The sequence below is a fragment of the Bombus impatiens genome, unplaced genomic scaffold (genome assembly GCF_000188095.3).
Source record: "Bombus impatiens unplaced genomic scaffold, BIMP_2.2 scf_0219, whole genome shotgun sequence".
In the NCBI taxonomy this organism is placed as follows: Eukaryota; Metazoa; Arthropoda; class Insecta; order Hymenoptera; family Apidae; genus Bombus; species Bombus impatiens.
In genome coordinates, this window is record NT_176638.1 from 378141 (window position 1) to 390356 (window position 12216).

General features: G+C 43.7%; 1 protein-coding gene across 1 annotated transcript in view; it reads left to right on the forward strand.

Annotated features, from left to right (window-relative positions):
- Window positions 1-12216, forward strand: part of LOC100746813 (neurogenic locus protein delta) — a 51871-nt gene that overhangs the window by 33295 nt on the left and 6360 nt on the right. Inside the window, 2 exon segments of the mRNA XM_003488249.4 lie at window positions 6178-6238; window positions 11771-12210. Of these exon segments, the coding sequence (XP_003488297.3) occupies window positions 6178-6238; window positions 11771-12210 (501 nt within the window).

Here is a 12216-nt window from a genome sequence, read left to right on the forward strand (position 1 = left end):
CGCGCGGGAGGCCTTTTTCTCTCCCTCGACGATGGCATCCGAGATCTCGATCTTATTTTGCTTCCTTTGCCAGCGTGCCAAGTCATCGCATTCCCGTCCGCGGCCAACATTCGAGTCAACTCGCTGTCAGAGCAATGGTATTCGCGAATTTCGCCACAATCGCTAGTCTAAACGATCCTATAAACGATCTCGTGATCCATCCAGTCATTAAGACGTTGTTACATACTTGAAATCGTTCTAATCGAACAGTAGATTATTTCGATTGTAAGATCGAACATCGACAAACCTGCCACGATTTTATGAGAATTTTTCTCCTGCCAACGTTTATGTCAAATAGCAACCTGGACTTTGCGATGAACTGAAACTGACCAATACTCTCTAAACTTTTAAATCCATGAAAGATTTGGAAATTTGTTCACAGACAGCTGGGTACACATCTAATTGTACCTATTTTTCCCAAGTGCAAATCCAACCGTACGTAAACGCATATAAACCAAATAAAGCCATACAAAATTACAAATCTTGCGAGTTTCGAATCTTCGAAACACCTGTAAACTTCCGTCGATCTTCCCTTAATCATCCTCCCTGCGTTTCAATAATCCTCTTGTAACGATCGACGAGAGGAAGAGTCAAAGTCGTCGACAGGGTCTCCGGGTGTGTTCTCGTGGCCGTCGTCGATCGGTCGTTGCACTCGTCGTCGAGCACCGGCGCTCGACAAAGTTTCTCCGCGCATTGATTACTAATAGACTACTTACTCTTCATTTCGTGACATTCCCGGCCATTCGTGGAATCGTCTGTTCGTGCGTTGAGTTTCGCGAAGGAAAGTCAGTCTCTGTCGAGTGCCGTCCCTGTCTCTGATAGACGGCGAAAAACGCCGACGACCACACGGTTGCCTCTCGTTGCGATCGCAGGCCGATCTTTTCTCACGTGTGCGGCCAAGCTCACGCCCACGCCACCGTTTCCAGGATTTTCGCCGCCTTCCTGTTCCTCCTGCACCGCCACCGCCCCCTCGACGCGATGAGAATGGGCCATTGTTGCGATTTAATGCGAGTTCTGGCCCCGTGGACGCGTGCGAGGTCTGGCGACGAGGAAACAGATCGACTACGATTAATCGCCACGTAATGTATGTGACACTCTTTGCTCGATCGTCTTGTCATTGTTCCAAGTGTTTTTTGCGTGAGATTCACAGTTATCGGCGCGTAACACTTCCTTCGTTTATTTTCGCTAATATATGCGACGAATCAGTAAGAAGATAAATAATAGATGTGTTGAAAAATATATTGAAATTGAACTTGCCTGGCAAACAAGTTTCGTGAGAACGGTACAAAAAGCAATGGAAGCCATCGAGGTTCGGTTTCTAGAAATGGCAAGAGTACACGCGTGTATCGTGTCCTAGCGGCTGTGTACTCAGCGCGTTTGCTCAGCTGACCCGGTGTGCCGCTTTCTGTAAAAAAATGTCTACCACCCGTGGGCAGAAAAATGTGACGACCCCCCCTTGGGCAATTATCTTTTCGATTTTATCTGTCCGTTAATCCTGCTGCATTCTTCCACTTACTTTCGATCCAATCACTCTATCGCTCTTCGAAATCCATCGAACGTAATTGACGTCGAAAAGTTAGGAGCGAAGCTTCCATTTGAATTCCAATCAACCTGGTAAATTCATAAAAAAGAAAAAAAAGAAAGAGAAAAGGAAGAAGAAGAAGCAAAATACATCGGCTTGCAATTCAATTTATCCATTAACCTTCCTCAATTCCAGTTTCCGTAAGGTAAAACGTAAAGTAAAATTCAAACAAGGGCTGACCCATCGGAGCAGCAGAAAAACACACTGACATAAACGGTTAATCGTTGGAGACACGCAAAAGGAGAAGAAAGGCCGGCGCACAAAAACCAGTCCCTCGAGCATGCTATAACACTGTATATAGCCGATCGTCCTGTAAAACGGGTTAACGAGGCTAGGGGTAGCGGAAGGATAGGGTGGCTTGCAGCCAGGCGCATTTTCGGGGGTGCCTGAACGTATTACAGGGGTTGTTGCAGAGGCAGCTGCAACACGAGCGGCCGAACTACGCCGAAAGAGGCCGAGTGGGCCCCTGACAGCTGCACAGAGGTCGGTGCTTTAACCAACAGCTGCACCGGCCTCACGTTCACAGTCCGCTTCCATTTCAACCCCTCCCCTGGCCATTGGTCCCCGTCACTCTTCTTCTTCTTCTTCTTCTTCTTCTTGTCTCTCTTTCTTATTGAACAGATCTGATGGAGCTACCTGTGCCAGTATTTCCTGGATTTTCCTTCGATGCTTTCTTCGGCTCTGCGTATAACTTTCTATAGAGCAATAGTCCTGTTTAGCGCGTCAGGTAGACAGAGGTAGATAGGGGGGAGAATGTTTGATTGAAACTCATTGTCGCTGTTCCACGAAAGGTCAGGCACGAAACGACGCCGCGCCGGTTAGCAGTCGGAGACCGGAGAAAAATCGATACGTACGTTGGACACGAGTCGTAAAATTCATTTAGGGGAGCGAAAGTACGGCTACAGGCTTGTGGACGTTTAAATAGAATGATATCGGTTTCGACGCGTTTCATGGTGTCTTTACGTGGAAAGAAAGGAGGAACGCGGTTGTTGTCAAAGTTCTTCGTCAGAAGGGTCTGTTGCGTGGCGCAGGTTGCGGTCTCCTCGCGGCTCTTCCATCAGCTGAGGGCCACGAATCTATTGTCAATGTCTGGCCGAATGGTACCTGCGAATCTAGGGCGCTTTCAGCCATGTTTATGCTGTTTCCTGTGCTCTATTTCTTCGGCATATTACCATGTAGACTATCGGCCACAAATTTTCAAGCTTTCATCCTTCCAATTCAATATTACCTTTATCGTTACAACAGTGCATTTTATATAAAGACAAATAAAATATATATTATGTAAGTATAGTGGAAAGATGAAATTTTTTCTTAACTGACACTTGATTCGAATTTAATTAACACGAAAGCAACTCTACCAATTCTCTTCGATCAGCTGAGGATGATACATACTTCGCGAAAGATTACCACACACCAATGCCACAACATAGTCTATCCGAGTTTAAACTCGGCATCAGACGTTGCCGTAATCCCAGGGTTTAATTCAGGAACAGTCGGTTTTCACCAAAGCCAATCCTCCTCTCTTTCTCTCTCTCTCTCTCTCTCTCTCGCTCTCCCTCCCTCTTTCCAGTCCCGCTTTTGAATTCTTCTTTTTCCAAGGGCCGGTAGAATCTGTGCGATTTGCCCGTTCCTTTCGTCGTCCCGCGGGATCCAGCAACCAAACTCGAGACTCGTTCCTCACGGTTCTCCACTCTATAAATACCATACGCTCCTTAGCGCGTCGAGACTGGCGAGCTCCATCGAGAGCCGCCTTCGTGGGCCGTTGCGCTCGGTGCCAAGGTCACGCGGCCCATCGGCCCTCTCCTGTCCTCTCAGTGGCCCCCACACGCTCTGCCACAGGGTTCACCTTCTCTCCTTTATCCAGACGAACCACCTTCAACCCCTTCATTCAGGAAGACACTAGCCGACCGAGTTCTTCGCAGATCTTTTGTCCAGCTTGTTTTCACCTCGCGATCTCTTAACTTCTATATTCTTTCTGTGAGCTTAGAGAAAGACGTGCCTTTATGAAAGATTGTTCATCTGTGAAACGTTCTTTCGGTGGGGTTAGGTTGGCCTTGTTTCTTTTTCTTTCTTTTTTTCTTTTTCTTTATTTTCATTCGGTCGATGGACTTATTCTCTTTCCAGTTGACCGATTTTTCTAAGGCACGCCAAATAATTAAAGAATTAACTTTTGTCATATAGTTTCGAAGGAAGCATCAAACTTGAAAATACTTTTGAGATCTATCCGTTTTACTGGACTGGGAAAAAAGAAAGACGTACCCTGTAGAGAGGGTTTCTCATTCATGAAACATCCTTTCGATGAAAGAACTTTGCTCTTACGTTCTATTCGATTTTTACAAACGAAAATATAGTCTCCGTTCGTCTGACTTCTACCGATCGAATACTTTAATCTGATCGTGGGTTTTTAATCATTCGAATGAAAAATCGTAATTAATGGAAGAATTAGTGAAAAATTCTCTTGTATATATGTAAATTCTAGTTATATCTTCTTCTGTTTATATTCCATTTTATTCCAAGTAATTAGGGAATCGACTGTGTATAATTTCGAAGTGTGCCGTTGAATTCTGGTATTCGAAAATATCGTTAACCACGAATACTTATTGTACTGCAAATAAAAAAATCCACTGTGTACAATTTCGAAGTGTAGCGTGTAATTTTTGTATTCGACAAATATCGTCGACCTCGAACTCCCACTTAACGAGTTTCAGATAGATTCCGCAACGCGTTTTTGGAGAACGTGTGCCGGCGTATAACGTGCACGAAGGATCATTGCGAAATGTAAAGATCAGAGAAGTTAGAACTGAAAGATTGCTGAAAAATTTCACGGACGGAAGACACGTGTGCGAGAAATAAAACCGATTGAAGACGCGATAGATGCGCAGAGGAGATGGTGTGGTGGTATGGCAGACGCGATCCGCGATCTATATGCTCGAGGAACGTACGTAACCGAACCGGTGGCTGGCAGCCAACTGAAAGACTTTGGATATATTTGCGGACTGGATAAACTGCGCGACACGTGACACAATTTCGTTACCCTTGCTGGCGTGTGCTGCTATGTGAACGATCTTTCTCCTCGTACCCGTCCTGTCCTGCTCTAATTTATTATCAGAATTTGGTCATCAGTGTGGGGAAACCACATTGAACAATATATAGAAACGTCGTTAATTAAAGTATCAACACGTTGTGTACATTACATTTTTCAAGTTTCGCTTCAAGTGCTCTTGGCAAAATGTTTTTATTAAAATAATGTTTTCGTGCATAGGTTTTTGCTTAGAACTTCTGTTTCTCCTGTTTGGAAAATATGACGAGAATAGAAGTAGGATTATTTTGTTTGCATAGCTCGCATGAAACGTTACAAGCGTGATTTTCTAAATTTATTACAAATTGTCAATTGTTAAAGAAGACAAACTGTCTTTCAGTTACAATACAGTTACAGATACATTAAAAAAAAAAAAGAAATGCCTAAACGAACAGCAGAAGGTTTTAAACGAGGTTTTAAACGTAATTATCGAGCTTCTGAACGATTTTCTGACATCGTTGTAATTCAGTTTACTTCGTCTTCATTTTGGTTTTATGTTCGAGTCAAGGAAAGTGGAAGATTCATGAAATAATTTTGAAAGGAGGCGGAATTGGTCAATTAGCAGGGCGTTAGAGGTGATTTCACGATCGCAAGATAAGAATCGTCACACGTGACACAATTTTATCATCCTTGTGGGACGCGACCGTGTGAGCGCGAGCGCACGCGCGCGAGCGAGCACCCGACAACGTATCGTTCACTACTACGTGCAGCTATGCAAGGAATCGTGCGGTCAGACTCCTTTCCTATTCAGGATTCCCAGAAAACGGGAACGATTCGTGGTATATATGACATAAATTTTAATTAGACGATTCCCTCCATCGTATATTCGAGGTGTGAGCGATACCGACCTCGTGTTTATAAATTGGTCCTTTTTGGTCGAGGAAGCAAGTACGAGACATTACGACACCTGTGTGCATCCACTAGAAATTTACAACAGAACTACCATCGTTTCGCGGGAAATTTGTGCAAAATTCTTTCTATAAAAGTAACTAGCTATTGCAGGCTTCGAGCTGCCTAAGCTTCGACCTTCAACCTCTAACCTCCGCTCTCCATCCAAACGTCTAATCTCAAAATCAACCGATCAAAGGATCGTTCTTTCCAAATCCTTTCAAACGTTCAAACTGTTTTACCAATTTACCATGGAAAACTGCTTTGCATAATTTACTCTCTGGATAAAGCAACCTCTCTGACCTGCATTGTCCTGTCCCAAAAGCAGCGGATCGATTTTCCATTCGAGTTTCTGAACAATTTAACAATTCGATTAACGGCGACACACAGTGGGTCCTTGTACAGAGAAGGAGAGAGAGAGAGGAGAGTAGCACGTTGAATTATCGAGTTCTCCTGGTACCCGACTACCTATAGCAGAGGAATGCATCGGGATGCATCGTATGGTACCGCTCGTGCAGTCGTGAGGGACGCGATCGACCTCTTGCGGAGAGTTGCCTTAACCTTTTGGATTTTTTCTTACTCGTTTCAGCCCGCTGCCTGCCCGGATGCGACGAGCAGCACGGACACTGCAGTCGACCCGACGAGTGCATGTGAGTATACGCATACAATCTACCATTTTTCTTTCTCTGTCTTTTCCCTTCATGATAATGTGTACATGTAGCCAACTTAGTCTTCTTCTTCTTCTTCTTCTTCTTCTTCTTCTTCTTCATCGTCGTCGTCGGTCTTCTTCTTCTTCTTCTTCTTCTTCGTGCGCCTTTTCTTTTTCTTTTTCCTTACTGATATTACATTCCTGACTCGATACCTGTACGCGTTGTATCATACTCGTGCCGCATTAATAACGACGCGACGCGACGCCTCGATAAACGAGCTTCCCGCGAAAGTCGATCGTTAATGAGTCTAACGCGATCGATGATCCAGCCGTGTTAATTGCCTCACCGTGAGAATATTTTCAGTTCCGTTTTCGAATCCTTTCTCTAATGAATCATCGAAATTCTGCCTACAATCGTTTATTTATAGTCGAATCTTCTCCCCGAATTTCAATTTATTAATTATTTATCATTTACAATTTCTAGATCATCTACTTATTCGGAAGTCGTTACGACACCGTGTACGATTATCTATTGCTATAATCCTTTCGTTTCCTGAATTTCCATTTGCCAATTATATTTCGTTATATCTATCGATTATTTATTAAAGATTAGGGTCCTGCTTAGCAAACAGTAATAGTTATTAACGATCAGCTGCATTTATTGAATTATGAAAACCTTCGCAATCTAATATCGTTTCAAGATTATTGAAAATATCGAATAACGTATACCGAAGTGGATTGCATATCGAATCATCTAAGCAACTATACTATACAGCGATAGTATTTACCTACAAAATATCGGAATTCTCGATTCGTTGTAAATAATTTGAGAAAACTGTTCGCCTTATCCAATCAAGTATTTCCATTAGCATAGCTACCAGTTTCTGCGATTGGGTCGCGCCATTCGATTTTCCCTTGACTCGGGGATTAGAATATCATCGGCGGAACTCGTTTCCGGGTGTTGCGATTCCCCTCGTTCCTGTTTCACCAGTAATTTCACAGTCAGAGGCGCGTCGTGCACGATGATCGTCGGGGGTCGAAGAGAACGAACAGAAATTCGAAGCAGCCGGCTTGTTTCCGCCGTAACGAGAGAACCGATCTTGCATCCAGCACGAATTTTCTCCTCTCGCGTCCTTTTATTTGATTCTCGTCTTCTTTTGTCGCGTTTACGCCACCCTTTACTTTCGTCTATTTCGAAAGTCGCGCGATTGTGTCGTTGAACCTTCTAATTCGACTCGACGAGTGGAAAAAAGAACACGCTGACTAAGGGCAGAGATCGATTCGGGAATTTCTGTATTTGCCGAGAATCCTGCTCTATAAATATGCCGCTGCCTCGAAGAACTCTTTATTGTTCTCGTTGGCGCGCGAATTTTTTCTCGGCTGCAAGAGAAGAATACCTTCTTCTCACCCTCGAGTTTTAAGCCTTAGACGATTCTAGAGACGCGTAGAATGTGAAATTCGATCGCTGTTTTCCCTATCTTCCATTTTGATTCGTTTGGAGAAAGTTTTATGCCCGTTAAAAATTTTAATATCAATGTCAATGGGATAACTCGATTTAACTTCCGTATGTTATTTATCCAATTTTTCTTATCGTTGTGGATCATCGTAGATTATTATTAGAAGTTATCACGAAGCATCGTTGGCTCGCGATCATAGGAACACGACGATTTAGCTGTCGAAAATCACGATACTCGAATTTAGAAGGAACGCAGTTAGAGCAGATGAAGATTCCGCGATAATTCCGATCTGTCTTCGCATGGGACTCGAATCTCGGTGCGACGTTAACCCAAGGTTTAGAGTTAACTCGATCATCTAATTACTGTACGAGACTGGGGTTAATTGTCCCGTTAGCCGCAGTCGTCGGTCCCCGTCGAGTTCCCTGAGAGCACCATCCATGTCTCTCCTCCGCCATTCTCGTCCACTTTCTTTCCCAAGGGGTAATTCTCATAAAGTCGTGGAAAAATAATATTTTCGAAAATAGACGGGGCACTCGTCCAGGTTGTTCGCTGAGACGCGGCTTTTAAAGGTCCCAGACGATCCGGAATTTATGGGCGTACCGTAGACGCGTAAATAAACAACATACCGAGTCGTCTGTAATAAATTGTACGTTGAATATCGTGCAAAATACTTTGAGACATTGAGGGCTTTGCTGTAACGTCGCTCTGAGACGCGGAGCATCGGTTTTCATGTCCAAGGAAAACCTGTTGCGAAACGAGCATAGAGGTTCTCGACGATTGTAAATTTTTGAATTGCAGTGTAGTTTTATTGGATATGGATACTTTAAAGATGATTCAACTGCATTAATTTTCTCCTAATTATAAGAGACGAGAGTCGATTCTCATAGAGCAACATATCGTAAATGGACTCGAGGATAAGAATATAGAAGCAACGTTACAAGCAGGCTACAGATATTTGTATAAATTTAGATTTCGTGCGAATGCGAAGTGAATATTAGAAGAATGAAATCTAAATGAACATTATTAGTTTCATCTTCTAAATACTAGAATTAATATCCTGATTCTATAATATATGGTATATTTATTTCTGAAAATTTAGATGACTCGTAAACGCATAAAAGCATCCGCAGACTGATCATAAAGTACGCAAGATATTTGTGGCGCCAACGTAGTGATGGATGGTGCAAAAATAGCAACGATCAAACGTTGACAAACGTTTCGAGGAAAGGTTTCGAATAAATAGCAACGTATTACGTGGACAAAGGGTAATCTGTTTTCTGGTTGCGTAACCGTATGCGTGGAAATAGTCGATACGATCGCTAAAAACAGTTGCCATCTTAAGCCTCGTGGGATGTTGGCCCCATTCGTGATACGTGAAAGAATCGCGGCCCTACGGTGTCCCATTGAAATTTCGGAGTCCATGGCCGGAGCCGCACGTGTTATTGTAACTGAATACCGATGAGGATGCATATCGTGCATCATTTTACGATCTTCCCATCCTTATTTCTTTTAAACGTATCTACCTAATCTTATACCTACATAATATTCGCAATTTCTCCAATTCTTTTTCCACCGAATACCGAGATACTTCTAAATATCGGTACTCGAATATACCACTATTTTAAATTACCCTTATCGATATTCTTGAACATTGGTATTTTCGAATACCGGTATTCCCGCACGCTAATATGCCTAAGTACCGGTATTCGTGCGATTCCCAAACTCCACACTTCTCCTCTTTCACTTCACCGTTCCGGCAATTACTCGATTACCTAAACTCCTTGAGTGTCAGTACCCGAAGGTATTCTACCGACTTTCTAACTTTATTCATTTCGTGCATTGTTCTAATTTCGAATACGATAGCACTAGGATCAAGAATATGATCATTTCTCCGTATAGGTACCGCTGAAAGCAGGCTGCGTTTCTTCGCGGTCATTAGAAATCCGTTTCGCGCCCTAGGAAGAAGATTCGTTCGCTAGAGAGGACAGCTCGAAGAATCTCATTGGCTAAGCTCACGCGCGAATATATAAACTTCCATGAATTTGTATATACATATGTATTATGTATTTGTGTGTATGTGTGTGTGTGTGTGTGTGTGTGTGGATATATATACGTATATATGTACATATACATATATGTACATATGGTGGCACAGTTCGACTCATTCTGTTCTACCTTCTATACTCTGTTCGCGGACCTGCTGCTCGTCTTTCCTTCTTTCTCTCTCGATTACGTTGCTCAGTGTATACATGGGATTTAATGGTATAGTCATGCGACGTCGACTGCTTTGGGGCTATCTCTCTTGTCTCTGTTTCTCTCTACTTCTCGATGTGTGTATATATATATGTGTGTGTGTGTGTATTATATATATATTCATATATATATATAATATGCATGTATACATGTAAAAAATATATATATTATATATATATATAAATGTAGAAAGAGAGAGAGAGAGGCGGATGGGTATTAGTGGGCAGAGCAAGGCGCGCGCACACACAGAGGAGCGTAACCTTTCCTTGACCCGCATACTGAACGGCTGTGCCGAGACTCGAACCGTGGGAACACAACTCGACGACTCGTCTCCCCACTCTCCTTCGAATTCTACCTCCTCTCCTGTCTCTCTTGGCTAAGGTTCTTCCTCCCTTCTCTCGACGGTTCTCTCCTTTTCCTTCTCCTTCCTCAAGCTCTTCGTCTCTCTCTCTCTCTCTCTCTCTCCCCCTCTTTCTCTCTTTCTCTCTCTATCTCTCCCTTTCCTCCTGCTCATTCTATTTCTCCTCTTCTCTTTTCATCTTTCTTTCTTCCTTCCTTTCTTTCTTTCTTTCTTTCTTCCACTGTTTCTTTCCTCAATGTGAATTTGCGTTAGTATATGTTTGTATTAGTGTACATATAAATGCGCAAGGAAGGTGTATTTATACGTAATATCGTGTATATATATGTACGCACGTCTCTCTTCATTTCTTCCTGTCTCTTTTTAATGCTTGCTCTTGTTCTATCTTTTCACCAAACGTCTTTGTCCTTTCTACCTCGGTATAACCCCCTTGGACGTAATGGCCGACCACCATATCCTCCTCGTTTCCCTCCCTCCTGTGTCGCGGATCCAGCTCCTCTCTATACTACCTTCCTCCTCGTCGCCTTCTTCTTCTTCATCTCCGCGGCCTTTACCCACCTTCGCGTATCCTCTGTCACGGCGAACTGCCTTTCTTTTTCTGTTCAACCGTTCCGCCCGTTTCTTTTCCTCCCTTTGTCCCTTTTCTTCATCGCGTTTTCTCCTTGCTCTCTTTCCTGGAACTTCTTACCCAAAAACCAACGATCGTGTAAATCTTTGGTCACGATATCTATCGCCAGCTTTTTCTTTTAGTTCGACTCGTGGAACGAAATTCGGAAAGCTACCGCAATGATGATATACATCGTGGGAAGTTCGATTAATTTTATCGGACGTGAGAAATAGACGATGATTTCGTAGCATCTTATTTTTATCACATTCCCTAAAATTACGTCTCCGCGAGGATCGATTAGTATTTAACGATCCAAGTAATTAGAGTCTCCTACTCGTTACACCTCCACTGCTTGCATAAAGTAACTCGTGCGTTCGTACAGAATCACCCGGTATAAAGCTCGGTTACCTGGAAACGGGGATTCCTCCTCGTCCCATCTTCTACCTCTTTATTGCGCGTCCTCTATCGCGTTTCATCATTTTTCATACGAGTTTAACGAGGTCTTTGACATTCGTCTTCCACCAAGAATCTCAGAGGATTCTAATCGTCGCCTGTCGGGGGAAATTGTACCAACGGTAGCCCGAAGAAGATATGAAAGATAAAGATGTTCGTGTTTCATTAAAAATTCTTCTTGTAACATTTGCAAAAAATGATGTTCTAATTAATTTCATTCTCACGTTGCTTCATTCTTTCAAAAGTTTCTCCGTTTACATTCATAGTTGAGTTAGAAGGAAAGCTTCCGTTAGCCGTCGCGCGTAGCCGCGGTTACTTTCTCCCCGTGCTCGTCGAACATCGAAGAAAAGCGGCAAACCGATCAACAGAGCTAACGAGCAACATCCTCTCTTGTCTCGGTTACAGATGCCACAACGGTTGGAAGGGAGCGTACTGCGACCAATGCGTGAGATATCCAGGCTGCCTTCACGGTAGCTGCCAGAAACCCTGGGAGTGCCTCTGCGACGAAGGCTGGGGCGGTCTGTTCTGCAACCAGGACCTCAACTACTGCACGAATCACAAGCCCTGCTTGAACGGCGGCACCTGCTTTAACACCTTTAACGGCCAGGGTTTGTACACCTGCTCGTGCGCGCCAGGCTTCAACGGCACTAACTGCGAGAAGCCTCTTTTGGACTGTGACTCGAACCCCTGTCTCAACGGTGGATCATGCTCCATGGACCCGCCCTACGGCAATTCTAGCTTGATCAGAAGCTCCGTAGACTCGTCCTCCTCGTCCTCGTCGTCGTCTTCGTCGTCGTCCACCAGGCAACATTATCGTTGCACCTGTCCACCCGGTTGGCGCGGCCGACACT